Source organism: Accipiter gentilis, chromosome 26, assembly GCF_929443795.1.
Source record: "Accipiter gentilis chromosome 26, bAccGen1.1, whole genome shotgun sequence".
Taxonomy (NCBI): Eukaryota; Metazoa; Chordata; class Aves; order Accipitriformes; family Accipitridae; genus Astur; species Astur gentilis.
Genome location: NC_064905.1, coordinates 15,382,724 through 15,408,145, shown reverse-complemented (window position 1 = coordinate 15,408,145; position 25,422 = coordinate 15,382,724). Strand labels below are relative to the sequence as shown.

At 43.9% G+C, this 25,422-nt stretch overlaps 1 protein-coding gene across 2 annotated transcripts in view; it reads left to right on the top strand.

Annotated features, from left to right (window-relative positions):
• Positions 1-25,422, top strand: part of GRIA1 (glutamate ionotropic receptor AMPA type subunit 1) — a 127,986-nt gene that overhangs the window by 88,611 nt on the left and 13,953 nt on the right. For both annotated transcript variants that reach the window (XM_049829632.1, XM_049829631.1), the window contains exons 10-13: positions 756-962; positions 2,107-2,477; positions 20,599-20,797; positions 21,349-21,596. In XM_049829632.1, coding sequence (XP_049685589.1) covers positions 756-962; positions 2,107-2,477; positions 20,599-20,797; positions 21,349-21,596 — 1,025 coding nt within the window. The remainder of the gene's footprint in view (positions 1-755; positions 963-2,106; positions 2,478-20,598; positions 20,798-21,348; positions 21,597-25,422) is intronic.

Here is a 25,422-nt window from a genome sequence, read left to right as displayed (position 1 = left end):
AATAGGTATTAAAGAGTTCTCATGCTTAACTGTAGAAAATACAAAAGATTACGACAAGACAGTAGAGGCATCAGCATAGGTAAATTAGAAACATTATACCTGTGCTTTGTATTTAGCCTACAGAATGGGGACTGTAATTTTGGGAACGATAAGCTGCATTGTGCAGAGAGGATGAATCATAGCTTTAAAAACAAATCTCCACTATAATCATGAAGGAATAATAGGTACCCCATAATGTACGGTATCATGTATTGTGTCATTGTATACGCTTGCCCTGCAGAAACAGGAAAGTTTACTAACTTGTTTGTTGAATGCTTACTGTGAGTCTACAGAGAAGGCACAATACCCAAACTGAGTTAAACATCTTAAGGTTCTCTCCTGTTTAGCAGATTTGATTCTGCCTGTGCCTACATAGGCGGACATGCCTTTAAAAACTCACAGCTCAGATGCACTAAATAGCCCTTGCAGAACTGCACTGAAAGGTTTGTTGCCCAAAGTCCCCCAGCTCCTCCGTTCCCCTCAGGCCCATCACCGCAGAAGCCGCACACAGATTTTGCATGAATAAATAGAAAATACCGCCATAAAAAACACGCTTCAAACCTTCTAAAATAAGCCCGCTGTGGGTTGACTGTGCCCTTTGGTAAGCTAGAGCTTTTCAAGGGGACCAGAAGCTGCAGACTGGGCTCCAGTCCGAGCCCCTGGTGTGCATCTCTAGAATGTGGAACGTGGCTCAGTGTTGGTCTTCTCTGTGCCAGGAAGACCCGTATGTGATGCTCAAGAAGAATGCCAACCAGTTTGAAGGCAATGAGAGGTATGAAGGCTACTGCGTGGAGCTGGCTGCTGAGATCGCGAAGCACGTTGGCTACCACTACAGACTGGAGATCGTCAGAGATGGGAAGTACGGAGCCCGGGACCCTGACACCAAAACGTGGAACGGCATGGTGGGAGAACTTGTTTATGGGGTGAGTTTCCAACCTTGTTCATTGTCTTTTGCCCTTGGTACTTGAGAACAATTTCAAGCCCTAAAGAAGGAGCCCTGCCTTCTGTCAGCCGGAGCTGTCTTGAGGACTGCAGCTCTGATAATGCAAATAATCAGCCCAAGTAAAACATTTTAATTTAGGAAGGGGCAGCACATTTTGTGCCTATGGAAATGTCAAAATGTTTCCTTTCAACAGTTCCAAGATTTTTTTCTTTCCGTTTTTGGAAGAACAAGTATTGAAAGGTCAAACTTTCCCCTGGGTAGAATCTCCAAATTTTACTCTATTTTATATTTGCATGATAATGACAGGATGAAAGAAGTATAAGATTTCAAACACTCAGCATATGACTGGTGAACAATAGGACTAGACTACTTTCTGCCTAGCCACTCGTTTTCATCATATCAGATATACACCTGCACCCTGCACTTCTATACCTGCTTCGGTCTGGTAATTCACAGTCTGGGGTGTTTAGGTCATCCTTCAGAGGGGTCTATTTTTCCCTTGTAGGGAAAGGGGAAATTGGTGTAGGAAGCATCAGTGCCCAAGCCTCTGTGTTACTGTGTTGGAGCGGGGGATGATCTGTCTCCTGCTGGTAGTTTCACAGTATATGCCGACAGCCATTTCAATGCATTTCCCTTTACATTTTCAAGACAGATTGTAAAATAAGTGGAGAGTGCACATCAGTGTCACTGGAACATTTTTCCTCTTCTCCTGCATCAGCTATGCAATCAAAAAGCAGTTCCTGATGGAAGTAAACATCCTGGCATCCTTTTTCAGGCAATTGGCCTTTCCTTGCCTCTTTTGATGTCTGGATGATAAAGCTCTTTTAGCAAAAATCATCTGCATCAGACTGTGACATCAGCGGATAAATCAGACCAGAAGAGCTAGGTGGCTGCAAAAGGAAAACGCTGTGATTTCAGGACAGAACTGGTAATCAGTAGTGATAAAATGGAAATAACCCACCAATATTATGGGCTGCTCCTTTTTAACACTTCTCTTGCAATTGGTTTCGTCTGATTTCTTCTGAGGTAGCAGGGGTAAACAGAGATCAAAGGAACGTAAGCTGGAGTTAGTAGGTATATTTTATCCCCAGAATGCAAATCTCTTTTCTGTCTCTCCTTTTCAGAGGGCAGATGTGGCTGTGGCACCATTAACCATCACTCTGGTTCGAGAAGAAGTTATAGACTTTTCCAAACCGTTCATGAGCTTAGGTATCTCTATCATGATAAAAAAACCTCAGAAGTCCAAACCAGGAGTTTTTTCCTTTCTGGATCCTTTGGCTTACGAGATATGGATGTGCATTGTTTTTGCCTACATTGGAGTGAGCGTTGTCCTCTTCCTGGTGAGTCGCTTCAGCCCTTACGAGTGGCACACTGAGGAATTCGAGGAAGGACGGGACCAGCCGGCCAATGACCAGACGAATGAGTTTGGGATATTCAACAGTCTTTGGTTCTCCCTAGGAGCTTTCATGCAGCAGGGATGTGATATTTCTCCAAGGTGGGTTGCCTTCCCCAATGAACCTTCTTCCAGTTCATATGGTTTAATCTTTCTACGTGCTTTGGAGCTGAACAGGTTTTACTTTGACCTCCATTCCTGAACCATAGTGTAGTTTTGTGAATCACAGATTCAGAAAAGATCCAAGGGTTCACAGGTCTCTCAGCTGTGAACTGGGGACTTCAAATTTGAGACCATAAAAATACCGTTCTAAATTTATCCTGGGGAGTTCTTTTGAGGGAATTTACAGAAATGCAAACAAGATTTTCTAAAGCTACCCAAGTGCAATCAATTTTCATCAGTCATTTTGTTGCTGTTAGAAACAAGATCATCTAGTATTATAGGGAAGCTATAAAATTCCAGTAAAGTAAGGAGAAATAATACAGTAGGTGCCCAGTGAAAGGTTATACGGTCTGTGCCAAAGATTATGGAGCACACTGAGTGGCTTTAAGTATTATTGGCCTTTAGAAAGGTCAGAGAAGTAGCAAGTTTTCCTTCTAATTCCCATTTCAGTCAATAGTTCTGCTGCCTGAAAGTTCAGTAGGACCCAAAGTCCAAAGGGTTCCTAAAGGGATTTTTTGGTGAATGACTCTTGTGATTACTTTTAGACAATTTTTCTTGGGAAAGCTGGCACAATATAAGGTGGCTGGAAAACGGCATGAAATGCAGAAGATGTAAATCTGTGATAGAGACACCAGCAGAGACTTATTTGTAAATAATGTCTGGAAATACCTCCTTCATTTTAGCGGCCTATATTCACACAAGTTCTATTACAGAGATTTTGCCTACTGCAGGAGCCCGTGATACACATTTCTTCTCAATGCCTTGTTCATACAAAGGCGTTCAAAAAGAAAAGAAAAAGAATTAAAAGCATAGGAACCAAATAGCTGCAAGCGGGACTCTGATAGAATTTCTTATTTATTTGCAGAAATTATATGTCCGGTAAGTAATGTCTGTAATAACTGAGGGATCTTTCATGTTGTATGTGTATATTCACGTGAGGCAGGATCAGAGGTGAGCCAGGGATAAGGTGTTTGACACCTCTAGTCTCTTGAGGTCAGGGCAGAGGTACTTAGGGTTTATAAGGCTGAAAAAGGGTTAATGAGCTGTGGCTTGGGATGTGGATCGTATGTATCCATCGCTCCCAAGAGGTCTGCTCTGGATTTTGGTTAGAGGGAAATCGTGTGGACAGGTCAAGCACCAAAGCTGCTAGATGCTGCAGGACACAGCTCTGGCTCACCCCCTCTGACAGGCAAACTTTGTCCCAGTTTAGGCTAAGTATATTTTTGGCCAGGATGGACTCAAACCAGAGGTACTGCCAGTCACAAGAATGAATTTACAGGCAGTCTATGCATTTTCTGTATTTACATGCCATGGTGACATCTGAAGTGATGCTCTGATAAAAGTAGACAGCAAAGAGGCCTTTTGCTTTCTTTTTTCCCCACCCTTTCTTTTTTGGGCTTTGCCTCCCTTCTCTTCAAAGGAGATTTCAGCAGATACGTGTCTTGTGGGTGAACACAGTAGGCAGAAGTTAATTTCCTGCACGCTGGGCTGGCATCAAAGCTCAGGGGACGAGAAGGAGACACAACTCCATCGGCAAGCGGAGATAACTCTGCGCAGCTCAGCACAGCTCCGGCGGGACGAGGCCAGGCACCAGCTTCTTGGTGATGGGATGTCAATTTGTCCAAATACTAATGCGCTTGGGATAGGGGGGAAATAAGAGCCTGCAAGGCACTTTGATAGCGACAGCTTTTATGAATATGTTTTACCATCTGATCATTGATTAGTAGGAGTCCAGGTGGAGCATTCAGAAAGTCTTCCCAGCAGAGGGAATTTCAGCTTTATCGCTGTCTTGTAACTCGGCCCCGTGTGTTAGGATCAGGTTATTGTGATTTTCATTCTCATTGTTGTTCTTGTCATCGTTATTCTTATTTAGGAAAGAGAATGTCTTCCTTTGGGGACATTTCAATAGCCAGTTTCTGTTCCAAGAAGCAGCGTGGAGAGGTGAAAAGCTGAGACTTTGCAGAATAGCAAATTTGGAAACAACTTTAATAAAAAGTGTCAGGGAAAGATCAGTGGGTTTGATTCAAATAACAAGATTTGCTCTAGCTAAACAACATGCTTTGAATCACCATTTCAAAGTGTTGTTTTATTTTGCTTTGAAATGGGAAATGAGAATGCCTCTGTCATTGTTATTTTAATGTTGTTAATTTGATCATCCTGATAATGAAAATTACAATTTCATTGAAACCAATATTTTCCCATGGAGCACAAGAGCACTTTCTGACTACAAATAATTGCGAGAAAATTTGAAAAACAAAGTATAGGAATTATTATAACTCCCAGTACCCTGAATACAGCTCTTTGAGATGGTTGCAAGTGGAGGGGGACATTTCTGTGAAATGTGAAAGCAAGGAGGAAGCAGAAGAGTGAGAATTTCCGTAGGATGTTGTTGTACAGAAAGGCGCCGAGCACGCTCTGTATTTCACATGTATTTTTCACACGAACCTAGTGCAGGATTTCTGTGACACATCACTTAGAAATGAATGCTTGGTAGAACGACATTGTGGGCAGGTGGGGATCTGCTCTATTCCAATATATTTCCTATATGGTTGTTTCTAAACTTACCACTGCAATCTCTCGGCATTTCCCCAGTAATGTATTAACCAACATAAATAGCTTCTGTTATACATCTGTTCTGTCATTCTTTCCCCAGCAGGAAGGAGCAAGTGCAGGGGTGTATTTTGTTTTTGTAGAGGTTTTGGGTTGTTTATTTCAGTTTTGTTTTGGGAAGGAGTAGGGGAAATTTGTCTGGAGGTTTGGTGGTGGTTTTTTTCCAGAGCATGCTTGTTTTAAGCGCATATGCCACTATGTATTTATCATAAAAAAAATGTAAGATCAAAACTGCAGACACATCACTCAGCACAGTGGGTGGTGAGGTTTGCAGCAACTCCTTGCTCTTGTAAACGTGTGTTCCTCAGTCTCAGACCAGTCCCCAGGGAACTTCGGTTCCCCACAGAGACGAAAATTTGCTTTTGAAGGAAACTGGCGTCCTTTTTAAGGACATTCTTACTAGCCAGAACTTTAATCAGGCTCTTAAGTGTGCTGGTCACAGTTTACCAAGTACTTTAAAGATAAAATGTGAATTCGATGACCTGCGGATGGCCAAGAGAGAGCGTAGCTGCAGGTTATGTGCCCATAGCCTCTTCTCCCGAGGAGTGAAGCTGCTGGGCATGAGGTCGACTCGTGTCCTTGAAGCTCTGGTCTAGGCATAGACTGGATGAGTGTGACAAAAGCCAGGCAGTAACCAGTCACGGAGAGTCCCAGCCGGAGCCAGTGGCAGTCTGTGTTGTGCCTTTGGATGCTCCAACATGAGCATGAGCAAGGAATCCATCCTTCCTAAGCCAAACGGAATGACTCGATCATAGGTACATAGCGTCAGCCAAAGGAGGCTGTGAGCTCTTGGACGTTTCCCACTGGAGCGTGAGGTCCCCCTTCTGCACCATCACTGACCGTGGCTCCGCTGGATGTGGTTCAGTCACCACCACGTGGACTAATTTGTCCTGGCTGAGGTGAGCTGGTCCCTGTTGTTGCCCTTAAAGTCTGTGCTTTCAAAGTACCGGCTGATACACAGCAGAATGGGGGAGAAGCAACATTTTGGAGTCGAGTAGTTTCATGTACATAGTAACAGGCAGAAATCAGTGAAGTCTGAAACGGCCGTGAACCATTAGGCTTTGCACAGTGCTACCTTAACTTCAGAAAACAGTCATGAAATTGCAAAAGCACTCATTAAATGTGAAATACAGACCCAGAAAGGCGATTCGCAGAGCAGGCATCAGAGGTAATAAATATCCCGCAGCCAATAGCGAGAGCCTGCAGCAAGAGAAATGTGTAGTAAATATGACTCACTTTGTACCATTTTTCAGAAATGTAATTTGATAAATTGTCTTCAGAGCTTAAAATAACCCCAGTGTGTAGCAGCTGTGAAGAGTGGGACCTCGCTAACATCCAGCACGTTGCTACCATTCCTCGCTCAGGATGGACCCGAGGCCTTTGGGAAAGAGACCGAGGGCACATCTGGGCTTGCTGACCTCCTCTGAAGCAAAATGAGGCATCTCAATTTTTCATCTGCCCCATCATTTTCTACAAAATAAATTATTTGATTGTTGTGGAAAGTATAAAAAAGCAGGGAGCAAAATATATATTTCTCTTGTCAGCTTCCTAGCTTGATCTTCTATTTTTTGTTAGCACAAAATGTGTTGCTTCATATGGTTTGAGCCCAAAAGAGACTTCCTGTATATTGGAGACTATTAAATTTAATCCAGTTACTCTTCCTGTGACTCAGAAAACTTATGTTTGACTAAAATGAAATACATTTGGCTAAAACAGATCTTCCAGAAAGGTATTTATTCTTCTTTTGACAGTACCATGAGACAGAATAAACACAGTTTCTCTCAGCTGAGTAACTATAGGAGTCTTGTCCCCACTGGAGTTTGAAAGGAGGATAAATATCACCCAGTAAATGCAGCCACCCTGTGTGCCCTCCCAGAGGGAAATTAAACAGAGATCTCCAAAAATAAACCCAGCTTCATGGGGGCTCTCTTTATACTGTGTTGTGGAAACAAAACACATATAGTCTGGGTTCAGATCAAAACATACCATAAGTAGAAGGGAAATGTATACTCGTATCATGACATGATAGGGTATCATGTCAGGATACCTGGACAACACAGCTTGAAATTACTTATTATAATCTACGTGACTGAGAACAGTACTGGAGATGCTCTGCTCATCCTGCGCTGGAAGCGAAATGATGGATGAAGCTTTCATCACAGCCTGCGTCTAGGAGAGAGCCAGACTCGAGGGGGGACCTTTCAAGAGCACCAGCGGGGATGCATGAGCAAGAAGAGATTCGGTGCTGGTCTGTGCAAGGTGCCATAGGGGACCACTGCTGGAAACGGTTGGACCGCGCCAGTGCGCCCTAAAGACCGTGGGTGTTTACCGTGTGCAAGGAGACGCGGCGCGAGGTGCCATCCACCCTTCAGCTGGCTTGGGAGAAAGAGTTAAAGGGGTCTTTACTTGCCTGCAGGGTCCAGACCTGGAGGCAGCGCAGGGTGCAGGGACCCCCTGCCTGGGGGGGGAACGTGCTGCTTAGGGAGGTTTGCTCGCAGAGGTGGTGAATGCAAGGGCTCCGAGGTGGGAAGGAGAGATATAAATGCTGGCTGCTATCCAGTCGATAGATAGGATCTATTATTCATAGGCATCTTGCGGACATCGTTATTTGTTTTTAGTGACATGGAAACAGTGCGCTCTGGCTGATCTATATAACGTGCAGCCGGGCTTGTATTTCACTGCACTCCTTTGCAGGCTTTCTGTTGCAGTCAATCATAGCGGCTTGTCTGTGGAAGAGCAAGTACGGTATTTATTATGTACCTGTAATTAATGCTGAACATTTTCTTCTGCTATTTTTCCTGTTTATTTACATTTCTTTTTAGATCAATTGAAAAAATCACAGGAGACTTCAGCCATAGAGCTGATGGAAATAACAGCAAAATTGCTCCACAGGTTGTTGAGGGTTTTTTTCCTCAACTAGCCTCTAGAGACTTTGAAAAATAGCAGCACTTTCAAATTTCATCAAGATGTTCCTAGTACTGAAAGATTTTATCCGGTTTTAGACAAGCTCTAAATCAGAAATTGGTTAGGAATTTTCTTTTCTTTAGTGAGAGGTTTGATTCGGGTTGTTTCAAGGGAATTATTTCTGTTCTGTCCTTTGTTAACTTACATTTGCAGGGTACTTATATATTTTGCTAAAAATTTAGAACTAGGAAAATTAGGACCAGCTGCATTTAGCAATTAAAAGGATTTTAATTCCTTCCTGAAATAAAGGCTGAGCCTCGGTGTTTATTTGGCAACTCTTCTTGATGCCAGTAAGTGTCTTCTCTGACACTCCCAGCATCTGCCTGTCTTTCTGGCCTGATGCACCGTTCTGGTGCCATCCTCGCAGTACCCATTATAACCTTAAACAAGATTTAACTTGTCTTGGAAAGTCACTGGAGAGCTGTGCAAGGTCTGCCAAGGCAGAAGTTCCATGAACAACGAGGAAAGATTTGTGCTTTTTTTTTTTTCCTCGCACTTTTTTGCACGGGAAGGTCCGGGGGTGATGGAGTGGAGCTCGCTGGCAGGACTTGCTAAACCCTCTTTAGGGACACGGGAGACGGTGTACTTGTTCCTACAGACCAGGCTGCTGACTGCCGATGGGATTCACTGCGCAGTCTTGAGGCAAAGGGCGTATTTTGCAATGAAGGAAGCAGCAGTTTGTCGTTTCCTTGGAGAGCACGTGCAACCTGCAGCTCGTGCTGGGGCTGCCCTGGGGGACAAGGCAGCCAAGCCAGGCTGGGAGCAAGGTTGGGTCCGCATCCCTACTCCTTCTCCAATGTGGGGTGAATCCGGGAGGCTTGGGGGCTTGTCCGTGGGGACAAAGCTCAGGGTCATTTCTTTCTGGCAGTTTGCTAGAACCGGTGAGCTGAGGTTGGTCTTTAAGAATAAAAGTCAAAAATTAGGATTTCAACTTCTGGAAAAGTTTTCTTTCCTTTTAAAAGTGTACCAAATGATTTTGCAATTATCTCTGCCTGGCAGAGTTAATTATGTCCAGGGAGAGGAAATTCAGGTCACAGGGTAACAGCAGTACTTGCAAATCACCAGGAACTGATGACCACACTTATTTCTGAAACGCACTTAACCAGGGAAAGTGACTCACCAGAGGAGCAGCTTGACAAATTGCACAATATCTAACTAAACAGTCCCCTTTGGAGTTTGCGCACTTCCATGGCAACCAAAATGTGGCAGCCAGGGGAAAATGGAAATTCTTTTAAAATAGTCATCCTCGCTATCCTCTTTTTCATTTGGAAAAATGCTGAAGGATACAGAGGACTCAGAAGAAGGAAATAACTAACTGCGAGAATATTGTTGGGAAAGTGCAATTTCATCTGCAAAGGAAAAATGAGTCTTTTGAACTTCCACGCTCTGACATCTGAAAATTTCTAAATGCTGCAGAGGTAATGGATGTTTCCTCCACTGATCTGTAAGCCACTTCCCTGGGATGGTTTCCCTATCAGGCATATCTAGTCACTCTTCCACAGCTCTGACTTCAGGCCTTTACCATTCAGGTTGCTGGGGGACAGCAAGAAATTTGCTGAAAGTCCCCCCATTGAGTGACAGATTTACTAATCATTCCACCAGCTGTGTTTAAAAGAAGTCAAACACTTGATCCAAAAGCAGATGTATTAAGCTAAAAATATATTTGCAATCTCTTTCTTCAGGACTAAATAAATGTTTCTCATACTTCTGATTGAAACCAAAGTTAAAAATAGCAGGGTGGAAAGTGCATTGCCCAGGTTTTTAATCTATTTGGAAGTTTTATTAGGGCATCTCTGACATGGAAATGGCACGTGCTGCTTGTCTTTCTAATACTGTGCCCTGGCTCAGGATTATGAGTGGCACTAAGATTTATGGGGGTGCCTCTGAGATTTATAGCCCCCTCTGTGACTCCGGCGGGAGACCCTCTGAGGCTCCAGCGACTGCCTATTACACTGTACTCCGACTTGCCAATTTTCAATCAGTAAGAGAAACACACTTTCTCTTTTCATTTTCTTCCCTCTCGATAACCTGTTATCCCCGAGCAGTCGGCTCAGCTGGGGTCTGACATCCTCCGAGCTGCAGTCAGGACTGCGCATGGTTGTGTCTTCCTAATAGCTAGGTCGATTGCCAAGTGTTTTTGTCAAAGAATGAGGGTTGTGAGGAGCTGAATGACCTCCATCTCCCTGAAGTGGTGTCCTCTGCAAGACTCCCTGTCACACACTGCTTTAATGTTGGCGCTCCAGAAAAATATTGTAGCTAAGATGGGAAGCCCTGAGTGTGTTTTCACAGGGAAGTCCTGCTTAAATAACTCTTCCATATGCTGTACATCACTTTTATCAGCACTAAGATTTCATGTGCGCGCTCTCTGGATACACAGCCGAATGAGCATTGAACTCCCCAGTTCAAATTGTTCTGGCTCACAACACACAGAGCATCCACAGCTGCTCTTTGCTGGTTTAATCCCCAGAGCTGGCCAAAACCTCACGGCCTTCTACTGGAATGCTGAGGGTAATTCTCTTATTCCGCTGGAGTTTGGGATTTATTGTACCTATTCTGCTTTTGTCCCAGGTTTCATCCCAACTACTTGTCCTGGTAACTGGGGAAGCACTGCACCCCCTTTTCAAGAGAAGTTCAGGGATGTGTACATACAGCAAGCAATGTCCATTGTAACACCCCAAAACAGTGAGCAGGCGAAAACAAAATTTATTGAAATATGACAGAGGTGCTAGTTATTCATTGTGAAAGGCTTGATGAAGCCGAGTAATAGGGAAAAGCAAAATGTGGGTCATGCTAGGAAAAAGTGGCAGAAGCCTTGCTGTGCTTGGACGGGGTCTGGAGTTGGAGGAGACAGAGCACGGAGTCACCTCTGAAGTCCTCCGTGCTCGTGTCTTGGTCTTCCTTCCATTTTCACTTGGATCAAAGGAGCCAAGTGACAGCTAGGGGCCACCTGATTCTTATCATCAAATGGTAGGAAAGGGCGTCCAGCTCATGTACGCACCCCTTTCTTTAAGCAGCAGCATACTTTATGGCATTCAATCTATTTAATAAAATCATTCAGTAATTCTGATTAATGCCTACCCAGAAGAGTTGCTGCTTACCCTTAGATCCAAAGGCTAAGCAGCAATAATCCAATCATGGTAATCATAACTTACTACTTTGATCTTCAGATAAAAGAGCCTATAGAAGTGCAAAAGTGTTACATCACCGTTATTTGGACAACTTCAAAGCACGTTATATACACTAATGAATTCTCCCCAGCACAGTCTGATGAGAAGTAATAGGAGGCAAATGTGTGAACAGAGGAGTAGAAAGGAAGAGGGGAGAAGACGAGTCCTCATACGGTAAAAGGGAAAAGCAGTAAAAATAAGCACCTGTACACTGCAAATAGGTATGAGATGTGAGGAAGGGTCCGGGAGGGCCTCCTGTAGGAGGAATTTTCTCTCTCAGTTCTTGAAGCTCTCCATAAGAAGCAAGATCTCAGGCTGCAGAGAGGCAAACCGAGGGAGGGGGCAGCTTTTCATCTCAGCAGTGCTTCCACAGCCTTCAAAAATAAAAAAAACTTAGCAGGTGAAATAAGGGCAGCAGAAACACTGAACGTGTTTTCCTTTCGCAGTTTGGGAGTTTTGATGTTAAAAGACAGTCACTCCTGTGCACATAAAGCTCTTCCAAAAAACGCTGGCTGGGGAGACCAGACTCATTCCTCACCACTTCTACAAGGGATACAGTATGCCCTTGCAGAAAAAATAAATGCTCAAAAGTGAAAATAGAGAAAATGTAAAGTCTTGGTGAGGAGTCACATTTTAAATTAGAAATGAGACAGAAAAGGGAATATTTGGGATTATTGCTCAGAGTGAAAACATTCCAGTGCAGAAAATACTCTCATCCCAGAAAAGGCCTTTCTCTCATCAGATTGGGAAATCTGACAAAATACAGGCAAAAAAACCCCAGAGCAAAAAGAACCAATGCAAGGCACCCTGGAGGAAGTCTGAGCTAGGTTATTGTAACTTTGCCCAAAAGCCTCAAAAATTGAGCTCTAAATTGTGAGCACATGTAGATGGCTAAAGAGGATCTTGGAAAAATGAAGGACTGGTAGCATATAATCCAAAATATATTAAATCTTTGGGGAAAAAAAAGCTTTTTCATCAAGGAGACTTTGAAGAAGAGACTGAGGGAGAGCATATGAAATCTACCAACACAGCAAAGGACGTTAGCACAATAGGCTGTTGTTTAAAAAGAAGGATGAGTGCTGATAAATTTAGGGCCACCTGAGGTTGAGGAAGTTCCTGAGTAATGAATCTCCTGGGGTGCTCCAGTGAGTGCTTCTGACAAAATTTTATGCTTGTCACCTTGTGAGTTTTTCGCAGCAAAGTGAACAAATGTCACCAAAGTGAGAAAAATATGTGAAGAGCCTTTTTTTTTACAGTGAAATTTTTGCTCAAAGGCATGACAGGAGTTGGGTTTTTTTCCTTATAGCAAAAGCTGGCAAAACTGCAGAAGAGGGATGACTTTGCCTTTCACCAGAGCTGCTGAGCAGCCCGAAGCAACCACGTGTTTTTCAGCAAACCTCTATCTAAACACTCATCCCTTAAACTACCTTGGTTTGCAACATGGAGGCACGCTGCCTGTACTTAAGAGGATGACAATGTATTTCTTTGGATCTATCCGTTCTGCCTTTCAACCACACTCTTATTTTTCTTAGAGTTCTACCTCATCCCTCTATCCTAGCCCTTTCTTTACAATGTTTTTAGCAGCCCTCTGGAAGAGTTGGGTGTATTATCCTGCAGTTTTAGGAATAAGCATCTCAGCAGCCAGTTCAGCTCAGGGATGGTGGCTCCCTCGAGTGAAGGACATACCTCTGTTCTGCAGTTCTGCTCTGCAGGAGTGGTTTTATACCGCGGGTGGTACGTGGGTCCTGCTGAAGTTGAGGGGGGCTGGTTGCCCACGTCAGTCCACGTTTGCTTGGCATCTAGTGCTACCAACACCATACTTCACTAGTTCAGCAGGTAAGTTGTGTTGGTTGCATACCAGCAGGCTGCATTTTGTGCCCATTGAGGACCACAGGAGGGCTCAACCTGCAGACTGCTATTGAGTACATAAATTACCCTCTGCATAGCTGGGCCCATTTGCTGCTGCCTCTGCCTGCTGGAATTGACCGTCTCAGGAAGGGGAAGTAGGCAAAGCAGCAGCTCAGAGGTAAATTCCACCAGGTGACCAATGCTTCAGGCCACCCGCCCAGGTGAAGTTCATAAATGTTATTCATCTTCTTCTCCCAGAGCTGGGAACTGAATTAGAGAGATGAAGTAAGCTACCCTGGATCCCATAACGTGGCAGGGCTTCCCAAGGCACAAAAAAAGAGCTCCTGGATGCTAGTCCTCTGGTTAGGCCATTAGGTACCTCTTGCCTGTCAAAATGCTAAGTGAATGTCTTGAAAACAGCACGTAGCTGCTCCATGTAGTCATGCTTATACTTAGCACTGCAGCAATCCAAGCTCCAATGACTGGAGAACCACAAGTGGCATGATGCATTTCTGACTAAGCAGGAAAACTCATTTTAGAAAGAGGTTTTGCCCATTAAAGGGAAAATGAAGAAAAAGGTGCCAACATATTCTGCAAAAGAAGAGATGCAACGGTAGGAGAGGGACCATATATTGCTGTCCAAGGCCATTAGCTTAGGCAGAAAGAAACAGTAAATAAACTATGACTTACGATTAAAGCCTCGCAGAGATACATCCTCCTGTTGAGTCTGGGAGATTCTGCATATTTGCAGACAATATGTTCAATCGTTGCAATATTTACACAGCAAGTGACCCCAAGGCCCCTTCTTAGAAGGACTTCTGCTGGGATTCTGCAATCCATATTGCCTCCTTCCAGCGTGTTGGCTTTGGGGGTCGGATGAGCTGGCATGGTTTGCCTAAAAGCATGAGAAAAAGCAGATCTCCAGCCCATATACAAAAATTAAGAAGCTCTCAAATGTCTTCCTTCTTTCTTTTTTGAAACAAAATTCAGAAAAAAAAAGCAGGGGAGAGACAGCATGGGACTCCCAGTGCCTGTGCACTCTCAGCTTTCTTACCCTGTCTCACTGGTTAATGTTACCCACAGGGAATCAAAATATGCAGCTTTTACCCATGTAGAAAAATTGCGAGGGGAGCTGAAGAAGGAATTTGTACTGCTGGGAGAGGTAAAGGAGAATGTCAGTAGAAAATATTCTGTGTTTGTAAGGGCTGTCTTGGCATTCTGTGTTAAAGCCCAGCACTGCAGTTGGGACTCCAGACTCTTGTACCAGGAGGTAGAGTTCAATAATAAGTAAATGCAAATTAACAATGGCAAGAAAATTAATAATACAGCATGGACAGAGGAACATGCATTATAGTCACTCCAATTTAATGACAAACAGTTGGTAGCTCATTCAAAACTATTCATGGCATAGCAGAGCGTAAAAGGATAAGAGCTTTGCAGCATGTGCATGATGGATGCACCCAGAGCTGTGTACCAGCTCCACAACCCGACGCTAACTTTGTTCCTCTATCTATGACTATTCACAGACTTTTCAAGCAAATCTGGGGTTCATGTCAGGATTTGAGATAAATTGGTGAGACTAATCATGCCAGATGGTCTGTGACACACAGAAAAAGCAAAGCTCATTTACATTGACAGAGTCTAACGTTAAAAATTTGTTTAAAATAAGAGCAAAACTGGAGCAAAATGTTTGCGACTAATCCACTACCAAGTCAGTCTTCAGATAGACCCACGAAATTATCTAGAGTCAGTATCAAATTAGCAGAGCAGTGTCGGAGATCAGAGGATCCGTGTGGGTAGAAGACCAAAAGTGGATTTGACCCACAATCGGTAGAACAAGCATATAAGAGCTTTTCTTTCAACAGTTTTGCATAAATTCATTCAGTGACAAATATGTCAGTTGCCTAAGTGAGCCTTTATTAGAATTGAATTTAACAGCAAATCTGGGAAATCCTCCCAAAGCAACTATGGCCTTAGAATCCCAGATTTGCACTTCTAATTAAAACACTGTCAGTTTAGGTGTAATTCTCCATAAGAAATGGATTTGGGGAGGGGGAAGGGAGAAGTGGGAGAGAACTGAGATGGTGCTTGAACAGGTTTCCAATGAGGTTTACTTTGTATATTTTCTGATAATCTTTTTAATGTTTTTCACAAAAATGTATTATGTTCTTCTAATACAATGGCAAAGCAGAGGCAAACTCCTGACAGCTTTTCCTATACCTTCCATAAGGGATAAGATCAAAGAGCAAATTGTTTGATCAAGGATTGTATTTTGTTTTTAGAAATAAGAGATTATAGCTGCATGATTTTCTTTTTTTCTGTGAAGAATCCATCAATGCTAAGGCTAGAACATTAGAAAAATCACTTCATGGGAACAAAGGGAACTTAGAATTCTTTTCTGTTTTCTACTGGCAAACTGCAGTTGCTTTTGCAAGGGAAGGAAAAAAAAAGTCATCTAAGTAAGAAAATCAAAATATTATTTTCAGCTTGGTCATCTGCAGGTTTTCCATTAGACAGATATAAAATAGCACATTCCAGAATTATGTTTTAAATTATACATGTGGTAAGTAAGGATTTAATGTATTATAGAAGCGGAAAGAAAATTATTTGTAATGAGAAAGCAGAAACAAAATTATTTACTGTGTTAAAATTACACCTTGTAGCCTTTCAGAAATGAACCATTAAGTAATAGAAAAATGCAAAGCTTGGACAGACCCACACCAACCACTTTTGGAATGCTACTTTTAGAGGACATTTGCAACTATTATCTTTTCATTCTGATTGAGAATATTAAGGTTTCATTTACAATTTCAGAATTCTCCACGGCGCTGAAACTCTGGTTGCCAGCCAGCTCTAATTTTAAGTAGATTGTGAACTGTGGATAATGAGGGCAGAGTATTTACTACTTACTCCTGCAAGGGTAATGTTGGAAAGGAGCGCCCCATTCTTGCTACTGTTCCGTGAGGGGCAGGCAGGACCCCAGGTCAGGGAGAGGATGGGGAGGAGTAGGGGGAGAGTGTGATTTTAGCCAGCACAGGCAGGGCTAGAAGAAGAAACCAAGAGATCTTAATTTGGATTGTGTAGGAAAGAAGAGCGTAGGTGCAGAAGGAATGGTATGGGTTGAAAAGTGTACAATGTCGTCTATCTAGCTATTTCACCCCTTCCTCTGTCCCAGAATTAGCTGTTCATTAAAGCCTCTTTCACTGTTACCCCTGTTTATTTTATTCTGATTTTTTTTAGCTCCTGCTACTCACAAGTATTACTATGATAAGGAATGTGAATAAATCCAGAGGTCAGACAGACAAATCCAAACATCCAAACCTTAGCATATTTTTAAAGTACTAACCAGTGTGCTCCATCTCACGAGCTCTGCAGAAGGCTGAGCCACTAACTTTTCTGCACAGCAGAGAGCTGATTGCCTTCGTGTTGTGCTTGAATGGGTGTGGGGACATGTAAATTCTCCATGCAAGAGGTTTTAAACCCCATACTGCCCATTAGTGAAGAGAAATGAACTTGAGCTAGGGCTCAAGTTGCAGAACGTTTGTTAGTCAAGTGGAAGGTCATTTTCTGTTATCTAGCTGTGGAGTGAGATTTTCAAAACCTCAAAGTGACTTAAAAGTAGGAGGTATATCTACTCCTCTGTGACTGCTCTTACTAGAGCATAAACATAACTCTAAGTCCCACTGGCTTTTGACCACGCTTTTAGCTCCCTAGTAGTGAAGTCACTTCTAGAAATGGGATATTATCTCCTAAATTACAAAGGCACTTTTGCAAATGTGTCCCGTGATGGTAGCACTGTTGCTCTCCTGCTTGGTCTACAAAAGTAACAGAACAAGATCATTATGGATATTGTCTTTCCAGCCACTTGCAGTGGTAAGCAGTAACAGGCATTGGCTCAAAATGTAAAAAGGCAACATGGTTATCCAGAGAAATCCAACTTGTCCCGCTTAACCTGCGTTCACTGCTATTGAGTCACGGAGATGTCACATAGGATCACATTTGCTTGTGTGACGTTTCATCATGACTATTATTATAACTTCTATTGTATTGCAGTAGCCTCCCAGAGCCTTCACCACTAGCCAGCGCTCCCTTGTGTCAGATGGTGCACAACCACGGAGCAAAAGTACGCTGTCCTGCAGAGCCCATATGCTGCGTGTTTTCTCTTCTGTGTTGTTACAGCAGTTCAGATTCACAGCTTCTAGCTCCAAGTCAATCTACCAGTGAGGGCAAACATTGCTCATTAGCAGTGTCTGCAATAAAACATCGTACACGTGAAGCCCTAGCCATGCTGGCAGTGCTAGCAAGTTGTTTATCTCCTCTCCTTTCCTCCACAGTCTATGAGAGCGAGAACTCGCCTCACAGCATCTCACGTCAGGAGGAGAAATGACCAGCACCAGCAGCACACACAGCCCAGATGAGACTGGTTCATGGTACAGACCATGTATATCATGTATCCTGTCCCATCTGGCTCCCATGGGAAAGAAGCTACAGCCCCCTCTCCCTCTTTCACCTGCCCTCCTTGTTACCTCCCGGTCTCAACACCCCACAGTTACTTTTTCCTGCTGTCAGTGCCAGGTGCGGAGCCACGAAGCATAAGCCATCTGCATCTGACAGCAGGCAGCCCCCGTGGGATAAGGCAGTAATGAATATCACCAGGATGTCGAGGGTCTAGAGGCAGGAATGCGGCTGACTGCCGCTGAAGGGATTGAAACAAGTCACAGAAATATCCCAGCTTCGTCAGGAAGGAAAGGCTGTATAATTTGCAGCTGGAGATGAATGTGATTATTTGCCATGCAAATGGATTTTGCCAGCTCAAAGTGGCCTTCATCAGCAGAGATTGTTGTATTTGACATTATCTGGTTACTTTTGTTTAATGCCTCTGCGCCTTTTCTGAGCGCTTCCTTCCCTGAGCACACATCACCCACACTAATTAGAGACAGGTATTTTTTTTCCTCTTCCCTATCAATCTGAAGACGTGTGAGCTGAATCCATAGCTGCCTCCATCCTCAATCCCTCTCCAAATATGAAACAAAAGGTAAAGTCGTTTCCACTGACAGTCCTGCAGACTGAGTATTCTCCACGGATGGGAAGCACGATGGTCACATTTATCTCTCCTAACTTTAGCTATTTAAAAATTAGCTGTTTCGTCCAACCTCGTCATCCTAGTTCCTTCAAAATTCAATAGAGAGGGAGGTCTGCAGAGGGACCTCCTCCCAACCCGAGACGGATGGGGTCAATCATCCCTGGAGATCCCTACTCATCTCCAGAGGTTGTTTGGTGAGTATGTGTTAGATAAGAGTAGACCAGCGCCCATCTGCCTGCTTTTCCCACAGCATCCAGCACTCCCACCACAAACCTCTGATCCCCCTCTCTGGCTGGCAGTGATGGGGAGGCAGAAAAAGAAAGTAATCTGGGATGAAGGACCGTCGGTCTGCCCAGCCATGTTGCTGCAGTTGCCAATAAAGGCGGAGGTTTGTGTGAGACGCTGCAGGATGGGGTACCCAGCATTTAGCTTATGGTTGGAAGCCGTGCCAGTGGGCTGTAGACCTGAAAAAATCTTTGTTGTACCTTTCTTGTGTTTTAAAATCTGTATGATTAAGAAAAGAATTTGTGGACTCGCTATAGTATCATCTTGGAGATGTGTCCTGTAAACTTTCCTGAAAGACCTTGAAAGGTGGATCCTTCAAAGTCATTCACTGAGCTTGGGTTTGCGGCGAGATGGACTTTGCTGCCCAGTTTTAGAAAAGCCCACGGAAGAAGAAACCAGAAGGGAGGGCAGAGCCTGCTCCAAAATGAGGCCCCTGTGCAGAGGAAAGCCCGACCCATCTCTAACCATAAAAGTCCTTTCAGTCACAGCTGTAAAATACACTGCTTGTCCTTTCTGTCACTGTAATCCCTTGCAGTCGTGTTTCCTGCAGTTTCCCCCTGCCACAGGTGAAAGCTGCTGTGATCATTCTCCCGGACCGCGGGGCTGACAGGGCATGGGGTGGGATGGGTCTTATTTGCACATTTTAAAACGCGTGCTTTCCCCTCTGTCCCGCATGCTGCGTGTGTGTGAGCTCAGTCACTGTGCCTGCTTTGTGCTGGGAAGTGATCTCGAAGAGTTTTGACTAAAGTCATTTCAGGGTGGGTCGATCTAAACAGGGAGCTGACACGATGTCTGCGGGAGCAGCTCTCCTCACATCAGCAGCGTTTAAAACCAGGCTGGACAAACTGGAAGGGTGTAACTTAGAGAAGTCGGGCAGCTGGTGGGCTATGTGGGTTTAGACTCTTTCCAGCTCTAATTTCAGTGATGAGCAGGGCATGGGTTTTCCCCTCGATGGAGTGATGTAACATACAGGTTGGTTTGTCAAGTTGTGTTAAACCACAGTAAACCGTAGCAGCAGGTCCCAAGGCTTCATGCAGACCCGGACATGGCATGGCACGCACTATCATGAGCCGGTCCAGTGCCTTCAGCTGGACTGGGTTATCTCTGTTACCATCCAATAAACCATATTTCTGTGGAGTGACTGGGATCAGCAGAAAGGCAACACTGAGACATGGTCCACCCCGCTCCAAGAAATAAACAGTGTTTCTCACAGGCAGGTCTTCCTCAGTCAGACTGTCTAGCTTTATCAAATAGAATTTTAAGTTACCTTCTGTCTGGGATAGTGCTCTGCATCTAGAGAAGGGGCATATAAATAATTTAGACAGAATGAATGAATACTGACATCACTCTAAAATTATCTTCCATTCTTAAAATTATTTGAAAAGATTTTAATATAAATTAATGCCTGCTTGACTTATTTGCGTCTATAGCTATCCAATGGTTACAGATAATTGGCTACTTGATTGCAGCAAGTGCAAAATACATAGATTTTAAGGCATTATTATGAACATCTTGTCTAACCATCTGCTGAATACAAAACAGAGAATGTCAGTAGGCAAATTATTCATTAGAACTGTAGCTCCAGTCTGAGCTTCAATATGTCTTATAGAAAAACACAGAGGTTTGGGTTTTAAACTTCAGGTGATGGAGGAGCTGACCTAGTGATCCCAGCTGGTCTGTATATCTGGTCTGGCCCCATGCTGGTGCTCCTTCCTGCTGTGGGTGCATGGCACAACGCAGACCATGCCAGAGATGCTGTTTGGATGGGCATTGCCCTGCCCAGCTAAACCTTCCTCGTAGTTGCCTCCATGTCTTATTATTATTATTATTATTATTATTATTATATACTCTGAAGGGAATTGAAAATCAAAGCAAATTCAATCAGTTAATATTTTTTTTTCACTGCAAATTTTTTATCCCTCCTCTAATTAAATTGACACCTTGAAAAGTAGATTAAGAACTGAGACAGACCTTTGGCTTCCCTGCGAGTGGCTGGAGAACGTGACTTTGGGTAAATGCCCAGGTAAATGGTGGGCCTGCAAGAGCAAGCTGCACCTTTTGGACCTTCAAACTCCTCCTGTTTGACTCTCGTCTCTGTGTCCAGGTCTCTCTCCGGCCGCATAGTTGGTGGCGTTTGGTGGTTCTTCACCTTGATCATCATATCCTCCTACACAGCTAACCTGGCTGCCTTCCTCACCGTGGAAAGGATGGTTTCTCCTATTGAGAGTGCAGAGGACTTGGCCAAGCAGACAGAAATTGCCTATGGGACCCTAGAAGCTGGCTCCACTAAAGAATTTTTTAGGGTAAGAAGGGAACTTGAATGTCAACATTTTGATTAGCCCTTTGTTTGACAAGTCCTCCAGGCCCATCCTCTCTCATCCTCAACTCAGGTCTGTTTTTCTCTCTTGCTACCCCTTACCGTGTTAGGACCTGCTGAGCTTGTCCTTAGAACAGCAAAAATCCAGTTTTCCCTGTGATGCTCAGAAGGCTGGCTGTGTCTCCCGTACATGTGATATTTTGCGGTTCTAAACACGAATATGGAATATCCATGTGCTTGCCCACGTTACCAAGGAGCTACTCTGAGCAGCTCCAGAAGAAACCATCTCCTGATTTCCAGCTTGGTTTGCCCTTGGTTTGATCTGCAAAATCACTCACCGTACACAAATACATATCAGGGATTGATCTGGGCCGTGGTGCAGAAATGGCAGGAGGTTCATTAACATCCCGTTACCCCGTTTGCCTTCCCCAGCCCATCCGATATGTGGGTATGCGTTCAGTCCAAGCTGGAAATCTCAGCTGGCACCCAAACCTCTGCTAATGCTTCTGTTGGGTTGGTTTCTGCTGTCCTACGCAGCGATCCAAAATAGCGGTGTTTGAGAAGATGTGGACGTACATGAAGTCAGCCGAACCCTCCGTTTTTGTGAGGACGACGGAAGAAGGGATGATCCGGGTGAGGAAGTCGAAAGGGAAGTACGCCTACCTCTTGGAGTCCACGATGAACGAGTACATCGAGCAGCGGAAACCCTGCGACACCATGAAGGTGGGAGGTAACTTGGACTCCAAAGGCTATGGCATTGCAACGCCAAAGGGGTCTGCACTGAGGTAAGTAGCTTGGATTTGCTTTCTTTTGCCAAACCACCCAGCAAATCAATGTATGCACACAGTTCAATCTCCATTGCCATGTTAATCACAAAAGCTTGGGGCAAGGAGGTGGGGGAGGTAGAGGAAAAGGGATAATGAAAACTCAGCACAATGTGCAGGGAAGTAAAATGCCCAGCTCCCATTGAGCAACAATGGGAGCGTCTAATTATTCAAGCCCTGCATTTGGAAACTGGATCCTGGCTGATCCACTCGCTATGAATGTGTCCGCTGTATTAGGCAATGGCAGGGGGGCTGCTGTGGTGTAACCATTCGTTTCACAGAGCATTTTCCAGAAGGGACGCTCATCCTGTGCCATGTGAACTGCACAGCTTTGCAGAGTATGGTATTACCCTGGTTTGGATCCATGCTTGCAGAGGGAGTTCTCATGGGGAAAGCATTTGGGTGTTTTCTAATATGAAATGCTGTTTGGAAAGGGTGGGAAGCCTATTTTGAAAAAGCCCTGCAAAAGGTGTGCATTTTCATTCACTGAGTCAATTCAGATCCTGGCAAGCACCAAACTTATGGCAAGTCCAAAGGGGCACAAATCCTGCATTCCTGAGCCCACACCTGCAGCTGTCACATGCCTTTGCCTACTGTCACGTGAAATATCTTCAGAGATCTTCCTTTAAAAGAAGAACCCTTAAAAAGTACAGACCCAGATCTGAGTTAGTGGCGGAGCTTGGGCACTGCACACAGCCATACTCCTGGGCATGAGCTGGCCCCCTGCAAAGTGCATCATACAAACTGACCTGCTCAGAACAGCAGTGCCACAATCTGCAAACTGGGGATCTTGAGTCACGTCAGAGGTGTGGTTCATTTTGGCAGCAGTCACGCAAGTTCCTCGTGTTACAATCATCAGGAATATGAGTTGTAAGGATTTAGTGGGATTAGTAAATCCTCAAAAGCCGTAGCTTTAAGTAATCTGATTGATGCTCCAACTGATTTAGTTATTTCTTGAACATGTTTTAATCAAAATATTTTGATGAAAATCATCTATGTGGCCTTATACTTGCTTGCTAACATAACCCAATGCAGAGACATTTAATCCATGGTCTCTGGATTACTAGAAACCAGCTGAGCATTTGCTGATGGATTTGCCTGGTCACACAGCTCCCGAGCCAGAGCCAGCCCAAACAATCAAAGATGTATCAACTGGTAGTGAATGAGGCCCAAGGATTTTGATTACTACATCCGTTAAGTCAGCTCAAATTAGATTCAGCACTTCCCATATCAGCGGTATCTTTACAGAAGCTCGTGAATGCAGTGCAGGTGGTCCAGAAGGCTATTCTTGCAGCCAGCGTGGTTCAGGCTCTGAAATGACTTGGGGCCCTCCCAATGAAGGTGGATGTATTCTCACAGCTTTGAGGCATTTTCTATTGCACTCTCTCCAGTGTTTGTTTTCTGTCTTGCAAATATGGAAATTAGGATACAAGGCTGATTCTATTTATTTATTTAAACATCAATCTTGTATCCTAATTTTGATATCATAACAACAAACAAACAGGAACATCCTACCTGTCTTGTAATTGTTGGCATGTGAAGGAGCCATTTATCATACTTCTAAGAAAAATAAACAACAAAAAGAAAATTGCATCAATCATTTTAATTTTGCAGCTCCAAACATCCCTCTGCTAGGCATGATTCCAAAAATTCCTAACATTTCTTTCTGTTTCCTCTTTTTCATCCTGGCTGCATGTAGAACAAATTTCTTATGGGCCTAATGGCAAAGGAGGAATGCTTGATTTTCCATCCAATGGTGTTTCTTTGGAACAGTTGCTGTCAGTTTTTGTCCCATTATGTTTGTTTTGTTCCTGTTGTTTTAATTGTTTTAATCTTAGTTGTTCCCTACAGTCATCATGTAGTGTCTCGTTTTCCCCTTGGGGTCCTGCACGTGAAAGGTTGCCCTGAGCAAGGTGACATTCATGAGGCATCTGCATAGCACGGTCAGCCTGTCTCTTATTCAGGCTTCATCTTCACTCACTTCCATCCACAGAGTAAAAGCTCTGAGCCAGGTTTGGAGGTACACGTGAGCCAGGCCTATCTTAGATCAGGTTTGTCTTAGAAGCTGGGCTGCGTTTGAATTTTTGCTGCGACCTGTCCCTTTTGTAGCTAGAACGTTTTTCCTGCATTTAGGACAGCTGGTTAGGAAAGGATCCTAGAAAGATGCTAAATGAGAGTTCACCATTGTTTTTCTTGCTTCTACGTGGGAACACAATGGCAGGATATTGCCACAGATGAAGGAAAACAAGGTTGAAAATGCAGAAATAATTCTACGTGTTGTAGCAGGTGCAAACATCCCTCTCAGGCCGTCACTTAGGTCTCTTCAGCTGCTGAAAGAGCTTGCTTCTTCCTCTTAGGGGAATTTGGCTTTTAATATCTTTTGGCCTCCAGATGTTAAAATTCAGTTGCATTTAGGCATGGCTGAGAAGGGCAATGATGGGAGGGCAGAAATTACACCTTTCAGCACCAGCTAGTTCAAGGTATGATCCTGTCGGACACGAGATAGTCATGCCGCTGCAAAACCCATCCATTTACCTGTCAGGACCTCTTCTTCACTATTGGACAAGTGATCAAAAAGAGGACAAAAAGCCAAATTATCCAAAACAGAGGAAAGAAAACCCAAGAAATCCCATGTGAGTCTGAACTCAAGGAATACGGAGGTTTTTGAGATGGGGATCTGGGGGGGCAAGTTCATCAGAGCAGCCAAACCAACATTAAAGTTCTCTAAAATACAAGTCGGTTTTCCTAGGGTCTGTGAGTAAACACAAAATGTTCCCTGTTAAAAACCCACCTTCTTTCAGGACCCCAGACCTTTCAGTCTTTCATCAATGAAGTGCAGCTTGTTCTGCGTACTGCTCATGAGCTGAAGAGACAATTAACTGAAATGAATCTTCCTAGGAAAGATAACACGTAACACTTAGCACATGGTCCTAAATATCATATGGCTGATATTGTGCTCAGGGAAACTGCAATGCATTTACTTTGTTAACACCTTGTACCCACATAGAAGCTGCAATGTATTTTGGCTCATTAGTTAACTAATCTTTTGCAGATGGTTCAGGCATCAGAGTGCTAATTAATCTGTATTCTGTTTTAGAAGACAGAAATAATTATGATTTACTTGGTGTCAGATTTTTTCTGGAGCTACACTCACATGTTTCCATTGGCTTTAAATGTGACCAAAGTTAGATTCTGACCACGATACTGTTACAGTAAAAAAGGGAAAATATTCAGCGCTCTTCAGATCTACACCTTCGCCTTCTCTTGGACTGGTAGCAAGTTTGGCTGCGTCTGGATTTTGCTTTTTGAAGGCTGGATTCTGCCTGAAGGAGGCTCCCAGTCCTTTTGAAGGCTTCAGTGCTCGGCTGGGATCCCAACAGGCAGAGCCATCGTGGGCTCGTGGAGGTCAGCACATCCCTCTTGCTCACAGGCAGGCTTTTTCAGAATTGCAATATAAGAAAACAGCCCCCGTGGTGAGGATTTCTTGATGTGGTACAGTGCGCTACGTGCACGAATTCTCTGAGGTGGGAGCTGTAAGGTCCTTGGCCTTTTTCAAGATCTGTTTTGTTGGTATTCAAGTCTGTTGGTGGACGGTTCAGCCCTCCGTCTCTTCCATGCTTTTAAAAGCCTTCTCATGTTTGTGCCTCACTGCGCTTGGGTTTTTTCCTCTTTTTCATGCAATGTCTACACCAGTATTGCACCTGATACCCAGCACCCAGAAACAAACTGTGCCCATGTGCAGACCCTATAAAACTCACTGCGGCACATCCAGAGTCAAGGTGCTCCC